Source organism: Symphalangus syndactylus, chromosome 18 (genome assembly GCF_028878055.3).
Source record: "Symphalangus syndactylus isolate Jambi chromosome 18, NHGRI_mSymSyn1-v2.1_pri, whole genome shotgun sequence".
Classification (NCBI taxonomy): Eukaryota; Metazoa; Chordata; class Mammalia; order Primates; family Hylobatidae; genus Symphalangus; species Symphalangus syndactylus.
The window spans coordinates 69,937,205-69,960,906 of record NC_072440.2 but is presented as its reverse complement, the minus strand read 5'-3'; the positions used below and the strand labels follow the sequence as shown (position 1 = coordinate 69,960,906).

At 38.8% G+C, this 23,702-nt stretch overlaps 2 protein-coding genes across 3 annotated transcripts in view; one reads left to right on the top strand and one right to left on the bottom strand.

Annotated features, from left to right (window-relative positions):
• The first annotated feature begins 35 nt into the window (after positions 1 to 35).
• On the top strand, positions 36 to 23,276 carry FBXO7 (F-box protein 7). Of its 2 annotated transcripts, none has more exons than XM_055254459.2 (9): positions 36 to 468; positions 4,317 to 4,611; positions 9,265 to 9,492; positions 10,433 to 10,574; positions 13,117 to 13,200; positions 16,439 to 16,534; positions 18,455 to 18,631; positions 20,865 to 20,902; positions 22,593 to 23,276. In XM_055254459.2, exons 1-9 carry the CDS (start codon positions 347 to 349, stop codon positions 22,977 to 22,979), a joined length of 1,569 nt encoding a protein of 522 aa, XP_055110434.2. In that variant the 5' UTR covers positions 36 to 346; the 3' UTR covers positions 22,980 to 23,276. The 2 variants fall into 2 exon arrangements, with proteins under 2 accessions (XP_055110434.2, XP_055110436.2); XM_055254461.2 differs by lacking the exon at positions 36 to 468 and adding an exon at positions 540 to 742 and having other exon boundaries at positions 4,469 to 4,611.
• SYN3 (synapsin III) overlaps positions 22,558 to 23,702 on the bottom strand; it is a 566,138-nt gene continuing 564,993 nt past the window's right edge. The window contains exon 15 of the transcript XR_010117171.1: positions 22,558 to 22,592. The gene's annotated coding sequence lies outside the window, so the exon portion shown is untranslated. The remainder of the gene's footprint in view (positions 22,593 to 23,702) is intronic.

The window sequence follows — 23,702 nt, the reverse complement described above, 5'->3', positions numbered from 1 at the left end:
CTGTGCCCGCGCTCTCAGGCAGCGCCGTTGCGCGCGGAGTCATCGATCGGCCGACCCCGAGAGGCCTGGCTTCTTTAGGGCGCGTGCCCGCCTCCAGCTCTCGGGGTCGGCTCCAGGAGGCGCCCTCAGGAGAGGGGCGGGCGCTCTATTCCAGAGACCCACTGGCAGGGCGGCCACCGTGGCGGGGCTCTTTCCCCGTTTCGCCTCAGTTACCCCTCAGCTCCGGTAGTCGCCGGTCCGGGATCGTCGCCGTTTGGGGCGGGAGCTGCTCGGCCCCACCGCCGTCCCCGTTGCCGTCCCCGTCGCCGCCCCCGGGTCCAGGCCCCTCGGGCCGCCTGCCGCCGTCATGAGGCTGCGGGTGCGGCTTCTGAAGCGGACCTGGCCGCTGGAGGTGCCCGAGACGGAGCCGACGCTGGGACAGCTGCGCGCGCGCCTGACGCAGTCCCTGCGGTGCACCTTGGGGTTCAGGTACGCGGGGGCCGGGGCTGGGCGGTCCGCGGGGAGTGGGGAGTGCTCGAGGTGGGTGCAGGGCTGGTTGGCGTCATCTGTGGGCAGCAGGCGCGGGCGTGGCCGGGCGATAGGCCAAGTGCGGGGACGCCGGGGGGGCCTTCACGGGAGGCCCGGGCTCTTCCGGGCGTCGCGGAGCCGGAGGGTGCAGGCGACGGGACGCGCGGGTGGTCGGCTGGGGTCCCGCTCCTGGAGAACATGGCCCGGCCTCCCGGGGGCTCCGGTCCCCTCCTCGGTGAGTCATGGCTTCTGGTTTTGCAGTAAACGAAACCAGGGAGAGGAGGGAACGCAGAATTTCCACAACTGGTTAGATTTCAAGTTGGAAATGATGAGCTTGGCTTGTGTTAAACCTTTCTGGACTGTTAGGGGCCCAAGTTAATTTCTTCAGCTGTTGGAGTATTTCAATGAAAAAGTTTGGAAATTGCTAAAAGTTAAAAGTCTGCCCTCCATCCGAGGCCACCGGTAGCTTGTATCGCTGCTGTGAAGCGGCAACAGTTTTAGGTTCTGTTGTGTTCATGCGCCAGGCACCGCGGTGAGCGCTTGGACTTCGCCGCTGAAAAGTTTCAGAAAGGACAGCGTGTTGGCGTGTTTCAGACCATTTGATTTTCTTGGGCGAAATGTTGCTTTTTTGCTAAAACTGAGGCAAACGTTAATCTTGAGAGCTTGCAGTTTGGGGGCAGTAAAGTTGAGAAAGCATCATATTCTGTTACTGGTTTGTGGGACTGCAGGTGAAGCTGCTTTGTTTCCCTAAAAGATATTTTTTTGGGGGACAATAATCTGGGAGTAAAGCGGCAAGGTAAGAGTGGTCCTCTTCAAATACTGAGCTAGTGAATTTGAAACTTGAGTGTGCTAAAGAAAAATGAAAAAGATGTTCCCTGGGGATTTTTAGGTGAATTCTTCAAAACAAAAGCAAACCTTCCTACGTTTTCACCTTATTTTTAGGGAATTGGGTAAAATGAGGCCGTTATTCTGAACTTCTCGCCCTTTCATGTTTCTGGTTAAGACATTAGATTGAAAGTAAGCCTGTTTTCTTCCTGATTAAAAAAATAAACCCTAAATAAGATACTGACATAACTCCTCTTAAACATTATAGTGACATCCCTAGTGTTATTTCTTGTTAAACCCGTATGTTTTACATACTGGCATCATTACCAGTAGGTTACGAGTAGAAGATTGAATAAATCTTCAGACTTACCTTTTAAAGGTATTACCATGTGTATATATATATTTTATTATTTTTAAATTAGGCAGTCTTGGAAGGATGTGAAACTCAATATGACTGTTTTCCCAAAAGGGCACGTTGGTTTCTCTTTCAGATTTGTTTTTACAGTTGAGCCTGGTTACCTGGACAGAATTTAAGCTTCAGCTTGTGAAAGTAAACTCATTTTTTCTGAAAGTATGCTCGTTTTCTAATAAATGTGCAGTTTTAAAATGTGTCCATATGATATTATTTTAAAAATATCTTTACCGAACAAGCGGAGCTAGGATTGTCATGAAATGCTTTTATTTGTCTTGTTTTGTTTTTTAAGAGAAAAGTGAAAGCAAGTTTATTAAGAAAGTAAAGGAATAAAAGAATGACTACTCCATAGGCAGAGCTGCCATGAAATACTTCTAAGAAGCCTGGAGTTTCCAGAATTTCATTTCCTGGAATTAAATACTCCTCTTAACTCCCCAATTTCAGAGGTAGAATCCTGGAAAACTACATATTACTTTAGAAATAGCTTTTCCCTTTTTCTAAAGTGGGAGGAAGAGCTGGTATATTTATTAAGCAGACCATGAGCTTTCCTACAAACAGGTACTTGAACGTACATTGCACTAGATACTGTTTTAAAAAGCAACCTTTTGTTGTGACGAATGACCCATAAACACGTAGTTCATTTGAGGTGTTTTTCCTTTTTCTGCCAAAGTTGGGGTGGTGTTTTTGTGGGCAGATGGCAGATTTTCAACATTTTGTTTATCAAAGCGTTTTGAAAACAGAAGCAGGGCCACTTGTTTTCTAACAAACAGGAATAGCTTCTATTTCAGTAATTTTAATTTCTCTACCAAGGACACTTCAATCAGTAAGAAAAAATATATTTACGAGTGAAATAAAAACATGAATTATTTGGAGCACTTTTCAAAATGCAGCATTGTGAGAATAAGTAAACAATATAATTTTTAAAGGACTTCATCTTTTGTTAACCTCTCAAAGTAATGAAATTAGCATTGCTGAGTGTAAATGTTTTAAAAAATGTTTTATAATGTTTTGTTACTATTCCTCACCACTGCGTGATGAAAAACATTTTATTCTTCTAATGTCAAATAATCTGTGATGCAGAAAGGATGGGAGTTTGTTGCTTCAGGGCTTATTTGAATTCCGAGCTCGTTTATGGGCCTTTGGGTTTGCGCTATGTTCCACTAAAAGGCATCGTAACTGATGATCAGTAGAAGGGTGAATTTAGCTCGTCATCATCAGTAAGAGAGATGAATTTATACTCAGTCATATACATACACTCCTCTAACTTTTTGTGATTATGAATATATGGATCTGGTTTTTTGGAACCATTGTAAGTCAACTGTCCTGTAAGGATATTGAATAGACATCCTTGATTTCACGCTCATCTCTTGATCTTCCCAACTAATGTTCGGTGGTTGCATTTATTTCACAAATACTTTATTTGCCAGTGTAGAAGATATGGTTTGAACTGTTCAGACAAGCTCGCTGATCTTATGAAACTTAAGTTCTAGTGGCAGGGGTAGGGTAGACAGACTATAGACAAGTAAATACTATGTTTTCAAGTAGAACGTAACAGAATAGAGAGTGCTGGAGTCTGAATGAAAGGCATCTCTGAAGAGGTGACATTTGGGCTGAGACTGGAATGATCAGGAGGAGTCAGTCATTTGAAGATCTGGAACAGCAAATGCGGAGGCCTGAAGGCTGCAATGAAGTTGATCTGCTTTTTGGAGCGGTTGGAAAGCTCATGTGAAAAGAGAACAGTGAGAGAGGATGGGTGGCAGAGGATGCAGTAGGAGAAATGGGAGGAGGTCAAACGTCGAGCTTTGGAAGTTATGTTAAGGATTCCAAATAGAAGCTATTGGAAGATTTTAAGTGAAGGAATGATGTGATGTAATTTGTATTTTAAAGGTATTTCATTGAATCTTAGTTGCTGTCACTTGTAAGACATATTGTTTTATGTAACACCAGGGGAAAAATGCTGTCGATATGTCATTGATTTTAGGAAGTATCTTAATATCAAAGATGTCAAAATATAAAAAAATGTGCATCTTAGAATTGAGGAAAGCATGGATTAATGATAGAGAATTACTGTATCCTATTCCCCAGGTAGAGAGTTTTAGCCATTAGAAATCTATAGATTAGGCATTCATTGATAAATACTTTTGATAATTTTCTCAAAACTATAAGCTTGATAGCGTAATACGTGCCTATAGTTCTAGCTCCTCTGGAGGCTGAGGTGAGAGGATTGCTTGAGCCCAGGAATTTGAGGCTGCCATGAGCTGTGATCATGCCACTTCACTCCAGCCTGGGCAACAGAGTGAGACCCTGTCTCTAAAAAACAAACGAAAACAAAAACAAAAATGTAGCTGGACATGGTGGCTTATGCCTATAATCCCAGCAACTCAGGAGGCTGAGGTAGGAGGATTGCTTGAGGCCAGGAGCTTGAGACAGCCTGGACAACATAGTGAGACCTTGTCTCTTCATCACTTAGTTCTTCTAGGGTCATACTGTGTACTTATGTATGTTTCAGATGTGCTATTGAAGGTAATAGAAGTAGGTAGCTCTTAATATGCTTATCCGTCTTTCTTGGCAGTTCTGATACCCGATTTACAATTACATTGAACTACAAGGATGCCCTCACTGGAGAAGAAGAGACCTTGGCTTCATATGGGATTGTTTCTGGGGACTTGATATGTTTGATTCTTCAAGATGACATTCCAGCGCCTAATTTACCTTCATCCACAGATTCAGAGCATTCTTCACTCCAGGATAACGAGCAACCCTCTTTGGCCACCAGCTCCAATCAGACTAGCGTACAGGGTGAACAACCAAGTGATTCATTCCAAGGACAGGCAGCCCAGTCTGATGTTTGGAATGACAACAGTACGGTGGGTATTAAACACCAATATATCAAATAGACTAGGTGATAAGTCATATTGAACACCTCAGTTGAATTCTGTGCCAGTCAGGATAATTATCATCGATAGATTGTACGTTTTATATATATATATTTTGTTGTTGTTGTTTTGTTGTTGTTGTTGTTGTTTGAGATGGAGTCTCGCTCTGTCACCAGGCTGGAGTGCAGTAGCGCAATCTCAGCTCACTGCAACCTCTGCCTCCCGGTTCAAGCGATTTTCCTGCCTCAGCCTCCCAAGTAGCTGGGACTAGAGGTGCGCGCCACCACGCTCAGCTAATTTTTGTATTTTTAGTAGAGACAGGGTTTCAGCATGTTGGTCAGGATGGTCTCGATCTCTTGACCTCGTGATCCGCCCGCCTCGGCCTCCCAAAGTGCTGGGATTAGAGGCATAAGCCACCGTGCCCGGCTGCAGATTATATTTTTATAGAATATATATTTTTTAACTGCCAAATGCCTGTACTAATATGGGGCTGGCATCCCAAAGTACCTAGTGTCTGCCTGTTTCGTTCACGTACTCTCCTTCAGGTCAGTTATCCCTTGACTTCTATTACTGTTCCTAAGCTCATGATTCCTAGCCTTGCTTCTCTGATCTGGTCCACTCATTAAGGCTATAGATGTGGTCTAATTATTTCCAGATGACTTGCAGGATATTTATACCTGGATTTTTAAATTGTCATTGCAGACTATGTTGAACATAAATTTGGAAATATGTGTGCTTATGTTCCCTTCTTGTCAGTGGCACTGCTGGTTTTCTGTGATTTTTGACTCCTTAAATCTATCCCATTAATAAGCTTTGTCAGTTCTTCTTTTCCATTTCGGGTTCCGTGGCTTTATTCTTCAGTCTGTTTTCTGGGTTTGCCTTCCTCCTACATGGTTCTGATGCTATTGTTCCCTTGCTGTCTTTCATAACTCTATCTCATAAACTTGTGCTCATAATTTTTGAGCTGAAAAAGACCATACGTCTCTAGTTCAACCCTGTCATTTTACAGAATAGGAAAATGATGTCTGTCCTCCTGTACCTAGTGCTCAAAGCTTTCTGAAAAGTTACTCCACTCAACTTTTTTAGGGTTAGTTTCTGTTCTTCCCTCCTTTAAACTGTCATCTCCAGTCAGAACAGACCATCATTTTCCCCCGCCCCCACCAGCCAGCACATTCACCTGCTTGCATGCATGTGCACACACACAACCTGGTGACTACTTTTGTGACTTTGCTCTTGCTGTTCACCCAGACTGGAACCTGTTACTTTTCCTCCCTCTCTAGTCTATGTTTCTACCCATCTTCCTAAGCCCTTGCCAACCATAGCCCAATAGTTTTCTTTAATTTCTTTGTATTGATTATCTGATTATTGCCTTGTACATGCCTCATCATTTTTCCTTTTTTTTTTTTTTTTTTTTTTTTGGTGACAGGGTCCCACTCTCTCACCTAGGCTGGAGTGCAGTGGCACAATCTCAGCTCACTGCAACCTTACCCTTCTGGGGTCAAGCGATTCTCCCACCTCAGCCTCCCGAGTAGTTGGGACCACAGACACCACCACGCCTGGCTGATTTTTGTATTTTTGGTAGAGATGGGGTTTCACCATGTTGCTCAGGCTGGTCTTGAACTTCTGACCTCAAGTGACCTGCCCACCTTGGCCACCCAAAGTAATGGGATTACAGACGTGAGCCACCACGCCCAGCCTTTATCCGACCTTTTAATTTTTTGAATGGTGCAAATGATCACCTTTATTTTTTTAATACCAATACACATGCCATCTTGTTAATTGTTTTTTGTATGTATGCTTATCACCTCAACTTAATTGCTGGCCTTAAACATTTTTGAGTATAAGTATTCATGGTAACTTGTCATGGCATTAAGTATAGACATATTAAAAAATACTTTTTAATAGATTGGTAAATTGTGAAAATTATGTCCAGATATGTGGATTTTAATTTATTTTTAAAATTATTATTGTATCTGTTTCTGCCTCATAGAGGTAAACTGGGGAATGAGTAAGAATATTTCGCTGTATATTTAAATTACATTTCTGAGTCTTTTTTGCCGATAGGCTTGTTCTGGGATAACTTAGTAGGGCCCATTACTTTTACTTCTGTGTACTTTTAAAGTTGTCTAGTAAGATGAAGCTTTTCACAGTATTTGTGATAGTTTGCTAGTTTCCTTTTGGAAAATTTTGAGAAATTAATGTTGCCTGAAGTTACTAATTTCAGTTCTAAGATTTTGCGTATTGTTTTGTATTCCAAGACTTGTAAAGGGTGACAGGAAAATCTTAAGAGTGTGGAAACTGAGCTCGAGATCTCATAAATAATGCTTTCAAGTACATCACACTCTGTAATGTAGAATGGAGCATTAGAAAAGGAAAATAGATGCATAAAACTTGAAACCATAGGAGGTAAATTTACTCTTGTAATTAAATATCAATTTTCTTATTTCATCGTATTTGGGAATTCATCGAGTACCTCGAGTCTTTAATGAGAAACGGGTAGCAGGTATCAGAACCTAATATTAGCTTTCATGCGTCTTAGTCACTTGTTTTAGTCTTTTGTAAATGACATGGCAAAATGATCTGTTCAGAGAGGTGTGGTGCTCACCATTTTTTTTTTCATTTTTACACGTGAAGAATTTGATAAATATTCATATCAGAATAGCTCAGAGAATGTCAGTGGTTCTCATGGAGTAGGAGTAAGATTTGAGAAGCCCAGCAGGGGATTTTGATATCTCCCTCTCATGTACTCAGCCTAGGGTAACGCTTTTTCATTTTTTCTCATATATTCTGTCTCACACAACTGCCAGTAAGTAGTAAATGGCCAAAAGTTAGACATAGTGGTAAAGAAGCAAAACCTATGTTTCATAGTTTAGCTTGATATTAAGTGGTTTTTAATGTAGTTGTTTCTGTTTTCTCAGGAAATATGGAAATATTTTTGTGCCATACCTCCTTACCTCCTTTTTGGGTAGCATGACTTGTCATTGGCCTCTAGGTTTTAACAAGTGACTTTGGATCTTTTCCATAAGCCCTAGGGCTTAGGTCCTCAGAGATTTTGGAAGAACAGCTGTCACCTCTGGCTCCCTTACATTTCTCCAACCTTTTACATATACTGTGTAATTTTAATTTCCTTTGCCCCTTCTTTAATGGAAATACAAACCCTAAAAAGAAGAAACTTATGCTTTGCATTAAGAGGTGGGCATATGCCTAGGAAACAAGCTTTCTGAGCAAACTTAATATAGGTAACTTAGTTTTTTTTGAAGCCATGTATTACATCTCAAAGCCCTGAGCTGCAAGTTTGGAGATGTGGGTTCGTTTCAAATTTTTATTAGCTGGTAACCTTGATTATGTTATTTAATCTTTCTGATTTACAATGACAGGATCTATAAAAAGGCGATACCTGCCATGCCTATTTTATAGGATTGTTATAAGGTGCAAATAAGAAAACATTTTGAAAATAAAGACATTATGAAGTTGTAAGGTGTTATCCTTCAGCATTTGTTCAGCAAACATTGAATACCTGCTATGTGCTAGGTACTTTACTGGGGTTACAAAAATGGGTGACATGTAGTCTGGTTTTTTATAAACTTGCAGTCATGGAAGGATGCAGATATGTAATCAGAAAATTGCAATACAGTGCAATGTGATAAGGTGCAATAATCAGGGCCGTTGCAAGGCAGAGTTGTGGTCTGTGTTACCTCTTTTGAAGAAGTGGAAAATTTTGGGATAAGTAAGAAGGCACTGGCAGAAAGTGAACTTGATAATGAGTCAGAGATCAGGTGATGAAGGAATTTGTATGCTAAGGGATTTAGAAGTTTGGTCCTCATTTGTAGACCTAACATTTCTCAGTGTTCTCTGAAAATCTAGTTTCATGAGATGGTGTTATAGGGATGTTGACTGCTGAGGATGGAGGATAGTGTCTTTTGGTAAAGCGTTATGCACTCACTATTATTACTGTTACTAGACTCCTCAGTGCTTTTATAATGCGAACAGTGTATTTTGTGAATATGGAGGGTGAAGTTAGGTGGCTGCAGCATGCAGCATTTTCCACACTTATTCCATGTGGACCACCTTTTTTCCTAAGAACATCTAAGGCACAATTGAGGGAAATGCTGTTGTCTGTGTTGGGGAGGTACTGGTGAATTTTAAGCTGGGACATAGTACATGATTGGATTTTTAGTTGTCAAGAAAACTCTGGCAGCAGGAGGTGGGATGTATTGGAAGACAAGAAAGTTGAAGAAGGGATACTTGCAAGGGAAGCTCTTGCTGGATGTCAGGAAATAAATGATGAGAGTTTGAAGTACCAATAGAGCAGGAAGGGGCAAATTTTAGACATATTTAGGAGTTAGTTTCGGGGAACTTTGAAGACTGATCAGATTTGGAACAAGGTTTAGTTAGGGAGGGAGGAGTCTAGGATGATTTCCAGGTTTTTGACATACCAGCTTATATTAGCAGAGGTAAGGAATTCAGGATAGAAGAGTAGGTCGCAGGCTTATTTATTTGTAAGGACTCACTTAAAATATCTCCCATTTCTGAAGCCAATGATGTACTTTGACTTTCAGCACTTAGTTCACTTCAGGATACGAAAATGTATTGCGTAAAAATAAGTCTTTTTAATTAATTCATTGTTTTGTTTTCCTTTTTCAGTTAGGGCCTAGTCAAAATTTTGAAGCTGAGTCAATTCAACGTATTGCGGATATGGCAGAGGGCACAGGTTTCTATCCCTCAGAACCCATGCTCTGTAGTGAATCGGTGGAAGGGCAAGTGCCACATTCATTAGAGACCTTGTATCAGTCAGCTGACTGTTCTGATGCCAATGATGCCTTGATAGTGTTGATACATCTTCTCATGTTGGAGTCAGGTTACTTACCTCTGGTAAGTACTGCAAGCAAAACACAAACATCTTATGATTGCTCATACATGTGGATGGTTCCTGCTTTCAAGTTGCCCATAGTCTGAGAGTGGCAGAGATAGACAAAAATATAAAGCACTGTGCTATATTGGTGAAGTTCTGGGAGAGACATACTCATATATAGGATGCCAGGAGTTCATGGAGGAGAACATTTAGAATATTGCTTCTCAAACTTTAATGTGCTTTGGAATACCTGGGGACCTTATAAACATGCAGATTCTGATTTAGTAACTGTAGAATGGACCATGAGCTTCTTCAGACTCCTGCATAATACCAATGTTGCTGGTCTGCAAGCCATGTTATAAGTTACAAAGATATAGAGTAATTTGGTGATCGGCGCACACCTGCAGCATGCCATGCACTGACCTAGAAATTAGGATATAAAAATATTGGGATATTTCTTGTCTTCAAGGAGTCCATACATAGAGGAGAGAGACAAATAAAAAAATACTCAAATAACACAGGTAAACATAGATAATAATACAATTGTAGTGTAATGGAAATATGAATAGAATGTTAGGGGATGAAAGGAAATGGCAAACAATTTTTCTTTGAAAAAGGCTTTACAGAGGAAGTGATATTTGAGCTGAAGTTTTAAATAATCATATGGCTTTGCTAGGAGAGAAGTGAGTCTTTGAAGAGAGAGATCAATCCTTGTTTCCATGATGCAATTTTACCTATTTGAACAAAAATTTTGATTAAAAGTGTTCTAATATATTATCTTATAATATACAATATAATTATCCTACAATATAAAATATATTGGCAATGATTTGATGCATTTTATTAAGAGGACTGTGTGGAATGATTATTTCAAACAAGTTAGGAGTCTTTAGGATTTTTAATCTTTTTGAGAGTAACACCTTTCTTCATTATTTGTTTCCCTTTCATTTCATTCCTCAGGGCACCGAAGCCAAAGCACTGTCCATGCCGGAGAAGTGGAAGTCGAGTGGGGTGTATAAGCTGCAGTACATGCATCCTCTCTGCGAGGGCAGCTCCGCTACTCTCACCTGTGTGCCTTTGGGAAACCTGATTGTTGTAAATGGTAACTGATAGCATAATCATGGTTGCTGGTTTATGGATTCTTAGACGTTTCTTTCCAAATGTTTTATAGCCACTTCAGTGATTGGCTATCATGATACAGTTGTGAGTCCTTCTCAACTGTATTTAATTCCTAGGCCACTGATAACATGTGTCTGGAAGATTATGGACTATGAGGTTGTTGGGTTGTTTAGGCCAGCACCCTTTACTCTTAGGGCATCCATTTTTTTGATGTCTTTGTAATATTTTGCTCTAGGGGGATAATATTTAATATTATCCAATATTATCAGTATTTGATAATAGGAGTAAAATGAGCCTATTACGCCTGAACTCTTTGGAGAATACTTTATGCCTGTGGATGGCTTTATTTTTTTAACGAAGGTCTTGAACTGAGACTTGGGGAGCTAGAGCTGGGGTCAGCATTTATCCAAGTTGGCATCCCTGTGGCCAGCAGTGCACAACAACAATGCTAAGTTTACTGAGGCCTTAGTAAGTGTGTGTTTTATTTGCTGGGCCTCCCCCAACAAATGTCACTCTGTATGAATAACTTTTCCTGTTTCTTTTTCATATTAAGAAATTTCACTGGAATAGCAATGCATTCCATCTCTGTGTTTTAGTTCAGATACCACTTTGGTTCATATTAACTAGTGTTCTATCATAATCACACATACTGGAGATCCATTTGAATGAGTAGGAGCTTTCATTTTTATTCTGTTTTGTTTTTTGAGATTTATCCTTTTAGTTAGAAAGATAGCGTAGTAAGATTGGGAGGGCTGCATTTGTTGTTTTTTTATTCAGTATAGCTCATCTTTTTCGTTTAGCAAAGGCAGTTGCTTTGGTAAGCCTTAAGTCAAAGGTTTAGGTCAGAGGTTTTCAGTATGTTCTGCAGCTACTCCTTTCTGCTGAGATGAAAGTTAGGTAGAAGCCCTATCACCACTTAAACTTTGAGCAGCAAAATGTTTATCTGTTTCATTTATTGAAGTTCTGTGTAAGATTCTGTTTGAAAAAATGTTGGTTTTTTTCTGCTAAAATCTATTTTGAAAGCTACTGACTCATGCGGTCTTGATCTTTGACATGTTGGATAGTTCTCATTCCCCTCTTACAAAGTTTCTTTTTTCTTTTTCTTTTTCTTTCGTTTTTTGTTTTTTGTTTTGTTTTTGAGACAGGGTCTTGCTCTGTTGCCTAGGCTGGAGTGCAGTAGGCAGAGCATGGATCATTGCATCCTTGACCTCCTGGGCTCAAGCAATCTTCCTCTTGGCCTCCTGAGTAGCTAGGACCACAGGCGTGTACCACCACACCTAGCTATTTTTTATTTTATTTTTTGTAGAGATGAAGTCTCACTGTGTTGCCCAGGCTGGTCTCAAACTCCTGGGTTCAAGCAATATTCCTGCCTTGACCTCCCAAAGTGCTGGGATTACAGGTGTGAACCGTGCCTGGCCTCTTATGAAATTTCTATTTCTTTAGTCATAAGATTCTTTGAAATGTTATTTAAAAGTCTCAAAACTTAGGTTTAATAGCTTTGGTGGTACTTCACATTTGTCAGGACATGACTGTCTGATGACACTAGGACCTAGCAATGTCTATTCAGCAGTTCATCATAATTAGCAAATGTAGCTTTTAGTTTGGCATTCTTGTACACAGAGTGTCAACAGTTTCTGCCTTCATCTAATCATTCTGCCACATCACATCATAACTTGCAAGGTTGAAGTTACCAAATAGTAAATGTGTAGTTGCAAATTTTGCCTTGATTTCTTATAAAAGCGCTTAATGACATGTATAATAACCTCTATTCACTAGATTCAGGAGACTTAATATAAAAAGAATAACTGCTGAATGTCTTGATGATTTCTTAATTTTTGATGTTTTGTTTCTTTACGGTTCTTGGCAAATCAGCTCTTGGCAGACTTGCATGGCAGCCAGCCATTCCAGGATTGATTCTTTGGAAAGGAGCAGTGTGGCTTTAAATCTTTCCTTCACCCAAGGCATCCTGCTTGGTGCACATGTGCATAAGCACATCACTGGGCTCTTTCATGGAATGAGATGAAGTGCACCTTTGTATACATGATTAAAATTGAACCCTCTGGTGATGTCAAGAATATTGGTACTTTGGGTCTGGAAGAGAGATGATGCTGTGAAAACTAGCAAGATTAATGAACAAGGGAAGACTCATTGTCAAGGGTTAAATAAAAAATAAATGGAGTTTTTAGTGACTTCATTAGAAATAATGATTTCATTGTGTTTAGTTGCCTCTGATTAACCTTGTTGCATATCTTTCAGTTACTAATAAGCTGTTGCCTAGTGGATTTTATATAAAGATGCTTACTGTAGTTTTTAAAGGTGGTGTTGTAGAGTGATTTTACTTCATGTGATGCCAGGTTTACACTTTTGAACTTGCTATCAGAGAAGGAAATAGGCGAAGAACAGTTTGTTTTGTATAATGTGTCCTTAGTATATTAGGAGCAAGGAAATGCAAGCCCATACTAAAAAAGAAAGGCAGTTGATGAAGTGACAGAATTCTTTATCATCTTTCTTTTATTTATTTACAGCTACACTAAAAATCAACAATGAGATTAGAAGTGTGAAAAGATTGCAGCTGCTACCAGAATCTTTTATTCGCAAAGAGAAACTAGGTAATATAAACATTATTGAACTTTTGGGGTGAAACTCTGTGAAATTCATGTAAGAAAAAAATCTGAAAGATAATGTTCAAAAGACTGAAAATTTCTATATGAGATTAAAGCATATTGAAGACAATGTGGTTTGTTTAAGAATGCAAAGGTTTAAAAAATGTGAAAGTTTTGCTTATAATTTGAGGAGTTTGTTTCTTTCCTGTTTTTCTTAGGGTCATAGAGTGCTGAATTATATTGTTAGGAGATAACACTAGTATGTAATTTATTACACTCTGATGATAGTTCATAGTTTCTGTACTAATCTTTGGAGATCTCCCTGGTATTGTATTTAACCAATATGAAGGGGATCTGTGTTTTATGGAAGTAATCCAATGTCAGGTTCATTATTGAAGATTAATGGAGGAAAAACTGCAATCAAAATGTTTGTTTAAACCTATATAAATTTGATTTCTATTTTATACAGATTGATACTTTACCAAAAGTTTGCATTCTAGGTAAGGTTTTGCTTAAACTCTATAAAATGATTAATAGATGCAAAGAAGACAGGTTTTCCTTTTTATCATTTTTCAGTTAAACCAAACTGTGAGAGACAGTTATAGGTGGTTGGAGGAGAAGAGATAAGGTGGAGAGGGGAACTGACATTTTTTAAGTGCCTGTTTCATTCTGTACTTGTGCCTGTACATATGTTATTCCATTTAATCTTCTTAGTAAACTGGAGGGTTTTAAGAGCCTAGTGGGAATGTTGTGGTGCAGAGGGAAGATGGCATTTATAGCAGTCCTTTAGGAAAGGCTGGCCAGATTGACATTGTTGCTTTGAAGGCCTAAAGACTTATTCTTGTTCATTCCTAGGGGAGATCAGCCCTGAGAGATTGACTTATACTAACTAAAACTGACAGGAAAAGGAGACGGCAGAATACATATTTATAATGGTCTCTGATTGGACGTAGAATCAGAACTTGGGCATTAGCTGAGTTGAACTTTTTTTTTTGAGACGGAGTCTTGCTCTGTCGCCAGGCTGGAGTGCCGTGGCGTTATCTCGGCTCACTGCAACCTCCGCCTCCCGGGTTCAAGCAATTCTTCTGCCTCAGCCTCCTGAGTAGATGGACTACAGGCGCACACCGCCACGCCCAGCTAATTATTTTGTATTTTTAGTAGAGACGGTATCACCATATTGGCCAGGCTGGTCTCGAACTCCTGACCTTGTGATCTGCCCGCCTTGGCCTCCCAAAGTGCTGGGATTACAGGCATGAGCCACTGCGCCCGACCGAGTTAAACATTTAATGTCAGACTAGGCCAGAGTTTCTCAATCTTTTTATTCTCACTTCCCAAAGGAGCCTTTGGAGATTTTCCCCCTCAATCTCTCTCCTTCATGAAATTTAATACCACAAATATAGTATGTTTTATTTATGTACTGTGACCCTTTGAAGGATCACAAACCAATATAATAGTTTTTCTTTTTAACCCGCCAAGGACCAGTTTTTGCCCCTGTTGAAAATGCACAAACTGGACTGATGAATCGGTATAAATGGCTTTTATCATAAGGATCAGAAAAACTTGAAATTCCTTGGCTACGACACCATATTTATCATCGTATAGGGAAGACCTTGTTATGGGGAGTAGAAATACTCTACACTTTACAGCAGTAGAGGTTTTATGCCCATTTTATAGATCAGGGAACAGATCTAGAGGAGGCTCAGTTACTTAAGGGTCGCAGAGCTAATAAATGGTGAAATACAGGATAGGAATAGATTTGGCTGACTGCCAGCCTTTTAAAACAACTTTTACGGGAATGTAGCTCAGATTGTTATTCTTTATCTGGTTTCTCTTAAATAAAGAAAAATGAAATGGAAGGGAGGAGGAACATTAAATACTGTTAAATTACAAGTTTATGGACTGTTATAATGAAGTATTTTTAATAAAGTCTTTTATGTTGAGTAGAAATATGCTGCTCATTTGGCAAGTCATTTTCATGAATTTTTACTTTGGCTCATTGCACCTAGTAACTACAACTAGGCACTATTATTTATCCTTTTATTTATAAGTTCCTAATTAAATAGTTATATACCAGGTTGCTGAGGAAAACATTCATTGAAAGAAAATCAATTTTCACATTGAAAAAAGCCCTTGAGCCAAATTGATTTTAAAGAATGATATCTTGACAGCAAATTTCAACTCAGGATTGCAAGTCACACAACAAAGATTTAGACATTAGCTGCATATCTCTTTCCTTCTTATCGATCCTGTTATACTGAGTGTTGTATTTGTTATAGATAGTGAAATACATAAATATGAAATGGGGAAGGAGCAAGCATAAATTGCCTACTGATACACTAGGCACTGCTCGTGGAGCTTTCAGTTATAACAACGCTTATCTGGTGTAGTGGTGGTGTCTCCTTTAAACAGTTGAGCAAAAAGGTGAGGATCAGAGGGGCAGGTTATTTGTCCAAAGCTATACACTTGGTAAATAGCAAAACAAGTGGGAACCTCGGCTGCAATTTGCTAGTGCGGCCATACTTTAGTATGAGTCACCTGGGGATCTTATTAAAATACAGGTTCTGATTTAGTAGGTCTATGGAGGCCTGAGATTCAGTAGTTCTAAACAGTTCCAGGTATTGTCAGTTCTGGTGATCTGTTGCCCACATTTTGAGTAGCAGTGTGGTGGCTAAAAATCAGTGCTTTTGAGCCACACGGACTTGGATTTGTGCACTGTTCTGCCACTAACCATGGGGCCTTGGACAGGCTTTCTGTACCTTGACCTGTTTTTAAAATGGAGATAGTAATTAGGAAAGAACTTCTGATGTGAAAGCTTGAAAAATGTTTGACACAGGTGCTGATACATAGTCATCATGTGATAAATGCTATTAATTTACCAGGTTCTAAGCATTACAGGAGCAGTTCTCCACTGTATCCTCAGTGCCCAGAACAGATGGATAGCTATTCAGGAAATCTTCATATGTATGAATCTCTCACAAGTTTTTTCTACAATTGCAGCCTATGAGCTAGAGAGGTTGGGCACAGCTCTACTAATTTGATATCATGGAATTTTTAGCTTTTATATATAAGATTCAGTTTCATTAAGTCTTGCACTGTACTTCTTCCATGAGGGAATTTGGTTCATGCTTATCTTTGTGAATTATTTGTGAATATTTATTTACCATGTTGATTGGGTTTGGCAGAAATAGAGGACAGTTTTTCCACTTGATTTTGGGTTTTGATTTTACATTAAAAAATATTCTAGGGGAAAATGTAACCAAGATATACAAAGATCTTCAGAAACTCTCTCGCCTCTTTAAAGACCAGCTGGTGTATCCTCTTCTGGCTTTTACCCGACAAGGTAAGAGATGAAATACTGTCACAGTTCAAATGGCTATAAAGAACAGTAAGTATACTTAGTATTCTTGGTGAGTATGACATCTGACTGCCCTCTTTTCTGCTCCTAGCGAAATGTTCCTCTTTTAAGACTAAGCTTAATATTCCTTAAGTGCTACTTACTTTATCTTTGTATCTACATGCCATATTGTACATATTTTTATTGTAGTCTCTTTTCCATGGACTATAATTAATTGTTGATATGATTTCTTACCACCTAAGGTTGGGAATACCTTGAAGGTAGGGAATATATCTTACTTTTGTATTCTTGTGGTCTAGCATGAGGTCAGGTACATAACAGATGCTTTTTCTCTCCATGTAGATACATATATATATGTCTATATAGACATATATTTAGATATATATTTATATATATCTGTGTAGACATATATATAAATAATACATGGTCTGTAATCGGATCTAAGTTTTTTTTTTTAAACCATTTATTGGAGGCTCTTTGCAGGCACTTTGTTGGATATTTCATGTGCATTCTTATTTACTGCTAATGACTTTGAAGTAAATTATGTGGTACTTATTTTATAGATGATGAAATCATAATTCAGTAAGGTTTATAATTCACTCGAGATCCTTATATTAGCTTTCTCTTATTATTTTTTTGCAGTTAAAAAAATTAAAATCTCAGTGTCTTACAGTGAAATTTACTTCTCACTCATGTACATGTTGTGTGTGGGTTTGCTTTGGCTAAAGGAGTTGTCTTTATCCAGGACATGCTCCTCTTGTAGTAGAAGGAAAAGAGTACCAGTGGCCCAATTATGTGTTGGTTCAATGCTTTTGCCCAGAAATTATATATGTCACTTCCACTCACGTTTTGTCGGAAAAAATAAGACAAAAATGGCCAAGCCTGGTGGTAGTGGGGTGGGGAAGTATAATTATGTGTAGGAAGTGATTGAGAGCCATAATACAATCTACCACAATTCTCCAACTAGTAGGTAGTTTCTGACTTATATGAATAGATAGTGGCTTTTGTTTGCTCTCTGTATATAGAGAAATAAGTAAAACGTTTTTGGTGTCAAGTTGAATGGTGGCATGTCTATTATTACAGTAGTCTTCTCTGTAGTTGGTGATAAGGGAAAGGGAGTAATGCCAATTGAAAAACACATGTAGATATGTCTTTGTTGGATTTTGATTATTTTTGCTAGTGGAGAATAGTATCACAAATATTTTGAAGGTGCTAATAACCAAAACATAATTTTCATTGAACTTGGGACATATTATTTTTCCTTTCCTTTCTTGGCTTTGTTTCTGAATTTATCTATCTCTTTTTAGCCTGCTAGACTTCAGATAATAGTAATTTGCTAACACTTGAGTGCCTATGCTTGGTGTGCCAAACATTGTTCTAAGCACTTAATACGTATTAATACTTTTACTTCTCACAACAACTCATTGAAGTAGGTGGGATGTAATATTAATCCATTTTACAGATGAAATTAAGATAGAGTTTAAATAACTTGTCCAAAGGCACACAGTTAATAACTGGCAGGGAAACAGATAGAAAAGCCAATGAATTATTCATTTTCTGTAGTTGAATGAAGAAATTTTGTTGTATTGAATAATGTTTGAGACAGAAGAGGCCATTGGCTAGTATTTAGCAATTATCATAGTTATTTGATTTATATTAAGAAGCATTTGTCTTTCTACTAAAACATAAAGGGAATAAGGGCCTAGAGTTGTATGAGTTAGTAGTAATTATGTCAAGCTGGGGTTAAAAATTTGTTGTAGATGATGCATACTTGGGGATAATTAAGAGTACCATCTAATTTTTTGCCACTTTAGAAAGAACAAGTGGCAACTTTGTTGACTATGTGGAGAAAGCCAGATGTTCTTTTCTCAGTAATATCTGTTACTTCTCTTTTTTTCCTTTTAGCACTCAACCTACCAGATGTATTTGGGTTGGTCGTCCTCCCATTGGAACTGAAACTACGGATCTTCCGACTTCTGGATGTTCGTTCCGTCTTGTCTTTGTCTGCAGTTTGTCGTGACCTCTTTACTGCTTCAAATGACCCACTCCTGTGGAGGTTTTTATATCTGCGTGATTTTCGAGGTGATTTCCATAATGACATATTCACAAGAAAGGGCTCTTTCTTACTGTCTTAATTACTCAGCTCACCAAAAGTTTTTAGTTGTAGGATTTTTCTGTTGCAAATGATTATAATAAATAGCCTTAAAGAGACTGACTCTAAGCTTCATATACCTGTGCCTGTGTCCCTAAAACTCTCTCATTTTTGTGTTTTGCACAACACAAATCGCTCATTAGACTAAGAAGATTATTTCAGGATAGAGAAATGGAAGTAAGACAGGTTTATTTTCTCACTAGAGACCATAGTCAGTATCTGACTTAGAAACGAGCTGGCATTTCTGAACTGCTCTCATGGTTAAGACCAGTGTGTAAGTTAGGAGAGTTTTGTTGACCTGTTCCATGTTGCTAGGGCAGCTTTATTTCTGTATGGTCACATTATGGTGACCTGGTAATTATTGTGGCAGTGATGATGGTAGAACTTGTGCATCAGGATTTCCTGCTACAAGGCCAAAAGCCTGATTGTGGAACTTTTTTTCTGCTACCATCATTTTACTACACATTAGTGTTTTCAGATTGTTTGACCCTGGGGTGGGTCATGAAATCCATTTAATGGGTCACGTTACAAAAAAACAAAACCCACAATGGAAAAATCCATATTTATTTTATAAATAGTATTCCTATTTATAAAATAGGAGTAAACTTCTATTTCAATTATGTATAGGTAGATGTGTACTGTGTTGCAATGTAAAATTTTTATGTGGTTCACATAAATGTTTGAATGATACAGCTATGTGTGATGTTAACACATACCACCTTAGTAACTGTAAAAATCTGGTGGGTAGGTAGCTCCTTTAAAATATATATATATATCATGTAGAGTCATTTGGATTGCTGAAATTTTTTTTCTTTTAAAATTTCAAAATGTAAGAAGTGTAAATGACCTGGTTTGTTCCTTTTCTTCTTCTTTGATTCTTGAGGTCCTCTTTCTGCTTTATTTATGCCCCTGAATTTGACATTTAAAATGTTATTTTGTCACAATTGGCAGCAAGAAAGCATCATCTCAAAAAATAATTCAATTTGATTTATTTATGTATTTTTGAGACAGGGTCTAGTTGTGTTGCCCTGGAGTGCAGTGGCGCAGTCATAGCTCACTGCCACCCCCAACTCCTGGGCTCAAGTGATCTTCCCTCCTCAGCCTCATAAGTAGCTGAGAACTATAGGCATGTGGCCCCACACCTGGCCAATTTTTCTTTGTTTGTTTGTTTGTTTGTTTTTAGTGGAGACAAAGTCTTGCAGTGTTATTCAGGCTGGTCTCCAACTCAAAAAAGAATTGAAAATAAATTACAGTAAAAAAAAGACAGAATGACTGATATATATGGAAGCACTGAGAAAAAGCAGAGTATGATATAAATACTCATAAAAGGAACAAATACCCTTTCACTTGTACAAATACCCTTTCACTTGTACATTCAAGTTTAGGATTAAAGCACAATTATTCTTTAATTTTTAGATTGTGGCCCACAAGCTCATTTGTAAGCTGTTCAGATTTTTCTATAGATGGAATGTTACGAGGCTAGAGCTTTTATAAATCTTACTTCCATGCTAATGTAATAACTTGTAGAGAAGATATCATCATCTTTTATTCAAACTCTTTTGTATACTTAAAGTTGAATGGGTTTCTCTTTCCTCATTTCACATATTTCAAATAAATAAGTACATTAAAAAATACTTAGTTATGGTCATGCTTCTGATAGCCAAGTCATTCAGGTCATGGTTGGGAGAAAATAGTGTAACCAGAATATGGATGAAAGCCTAAGTCAGCTTGACCTCCAGTAATGAACGTGGGCTGTAACACAGAGACTCAGAGGTTGTTACCCAGTTTGGTGTAACATGAGATGTTGGATTAGAAGCAGGTGACACACCTAAATGAGATTAGGCGGAGAAGATGTAGTGTAGGACCGTTTAATGCAGGAGGAGAGTAGCCACATGTTCCTCCATAGTCCCTGAGGAATCACTGCATTGAGTTACCGTGTAGCACAGAGCAGCGATGATCACCCTTAACCATCAAGAAAGTGTTTGAATTAGATAAGAAAGTACGAATGATATAGTGTGTGTTATATAAATGCTTAGTTTTTTTTTTTTCTTCTTATGCTTAATGGGTAAGTTTCACTTTTCTTAGGAGAAAAACAAAACCCACCATTTAATGCAGGATGAATGAAATGTTTTTAAATCCTTATTTTTCGCTTTTCCTTTGTAGACAATACCGTCAGAGTTCAAGACACAGATTGGAAAGAAGTAGGTATTTTTAAATATTAAGACTAATGTCCATAACACAGAAATGACTAGTGAATTAATATATTAAGGGTATATTTTCACTTTTATATGATGTAATGAAATTGTTTTCATTTAATTTATTGCTAAATTTCAGTAAATGAAAATGTTTTCAACTTTTACTTTAGACTCAGTCCTTATTATAATTATATGGAAAAAATGTTAACACAATGATTATTTTTCATCTTTATTTATTATAAAACATTCTTTTTTGCAACAAAATTTAAATGAGTTGTCTTTGTGCTGGAGTAGTCATCAGCTGTTCAGCTAGTTAAAATGGTACCTTATGAAAAGAATATATTATATTGTTTCATAAGGTACTACTCTAATGTCTCTATAACAAAAATTGCAAGGTGGAGCAGCAAGTGCTGATGGAGAAGCTGCTGCAAGTTATCCAGAAGATGTAGCTAAAATCACTGATGAAGGTGGCTGCATTACACAACAGATTTTCAATGTAGGTGAGACAGCTTTCTGTTGGAAGAAGACGCCATCTATTTCATAGCTAGAGAGAAGTCAGTGCCCATCTTCAAAGGACAGGCTGACTCTTTTGTTAGGGCTAATGTAGTTGGTGATTTTTGAAGCCAGTGCTTGTTGACCATTCTGAAAATCCTAGAGCCCTTAACAATGACGCTAAATCAGGCCGGGTGCGGTGGCTCACGCTTGTAATCCCAGCACTTTGGGAGGCCGAGGTGGGCGGATCACCTGAGGTTTTTTGGTTGCATAGATGAGTTCTTTAGTGGTGATTTCTGAGATTTTAGTGCACCCGTCACCCAAGCAGTGTACAACTGTACCCAATATGTAGTCTTTTAGCCCTCACCTCCCTTCCTGCCTTTCCCCCTAAGTCCCCAAAGTCCATTATGTCATTCTTATGCCTTTGCATCCTCATAGGTTAGCTCTCACAAGATTTGGTTTTCCATTCTAGAGTTACTTCACTTAAAATAATGGCCCCCAGCTGCATCCAAGTTGCTGCAAAAGACATTATTTCATTCCTTTTTATGGCTGAGTAGTATTTCATGGTGTATATATGCCACATTTTCTTTATCAGTGTTTTCTTGGAATGGAATCTATTCCTGGACAATAAAGGATTTAGAATATTACATAAATTTAGTTGACAAAACAGAAGCAGGGTTTGAGAAGGTTGACTCTGATTTTGAAAGTTTTACTGTGGGTAAAATGCCATCAAACAGCATCGCATGTACAGAGAAATCTTTTGTGAAGGGAAGAGTCAGTCAATGTGGCAAACTTCACTGTTGTATTATTTTAAAAAATTGCCCCAGCCACTTCAGCCTTTAGCAACCAGCACCCTGATCCGTCAGCAGCAATGAACATGGAGGCAAGACCCTCTATTAGCAAAAAAGATTGCAACTTGCTAAAGGCTCAGGTGATTGTTAGCATATTTTTAAATTAAGGTATGTACATTGTCTTTTTAGATATAATGCTATTGCACACTTAGTATAATGTAAACATAGCATTTATATACACTGGGAAACCAAAAAAATTTGTGTGACTTGGTTTATTGCATTGGTTTGGGACTAAATCCGCAATATGTCTGAGGTGTGCCTATAGATCTTTACTATGAAAGCAAATTAGAACTAAAGGGAAACATCCAGATCACTTACCTTGTCTTATTCTTTTATTTTTCTTTTTTCTACAGCTGTACAGGAAGAGGCACATACAAAGAAAAGAAACCCCGAAAGGGCGGTTTGTGATGCTCTTGCCATCGTCAACTCACACCATTCCATTCTATCCCAACCCCTTGCACCCTAGGCCATTTCCTAGCTCCCGCCTTCCTCCAGGAATTATCGGGGGTGAATATGACCAAAGACCAACACTTCCCTATGTTGGAGACCCAATCAATTCACTCATTCCTGGTCCTGGGGAGACGCCCAGCCAGTTTCCTCCACTCAGACCACGCTTTGATCCAATTGGCCCACTTCCAGGACCTAACCCCGTCTTGCCAGGGCGAGGCGGCCCCAATGACAGATTTCCCTTTAGACCCAGCAGGGGTCGGCCAACTGATGGCCGGCTGTCATTCATGTGATTGATGTGTAATTTCATTTCTGGAGCTCCATTTGTTTTTGTTTCTAAACTACAGATGTCAACTCCTTGGGGTGCTGATCTCGAGTGTTATTTTCTGATTGTGGTGGTGAGAATTGCACTCCCAGAAACCTTTTAAGAGATATGTTTATAGCCCTAGGGGTGGTATGACCCAAAGGTTCGTCTGTGACGAGGTTGGCCTTGGGAATAGTTGGCTGCCAATCTCCCTGCTCTTGGTTCTCTTCTAGATTGAGGTTTGTTTTCTGATGCTGTTCTTACCAGATTAAAAGTGTAAATTACATGGTGGTCTTGACTTTTATTACAGAAAGATATGTAATAAATATTCAGAACAGATACACAGTGTTACTTGGACATTTCAGAATTATCAGAGAACATAGCATAGGCAGATAATTTTTGTAAGGGGTTTCTGTTTTTTTTTTTTTTTTAGCAGTGCTCTGTCTTCTAATAAAGGCCTGATTTATGAAATGAATGAAAACAGAGCTAGTTTGGTTGAACTGGACTTGGGGTGGGTGCTTTGGCTACACACCTACTCAAGTCCACCTCTTCTCTCTCTCTGCAGCTCTTTCTTGGGTTCTGTGGTAGAACTTTCTGGGCTGTGAAGCAATGCTGTTCAGAGGCCATTTGGTATTAGGGACTCCTGTTTGTGGCTCCTGGGATGAGGTGGTTATGATTTTGTTTTCCTTGTGTTTTGAACACTTAGCCCCTA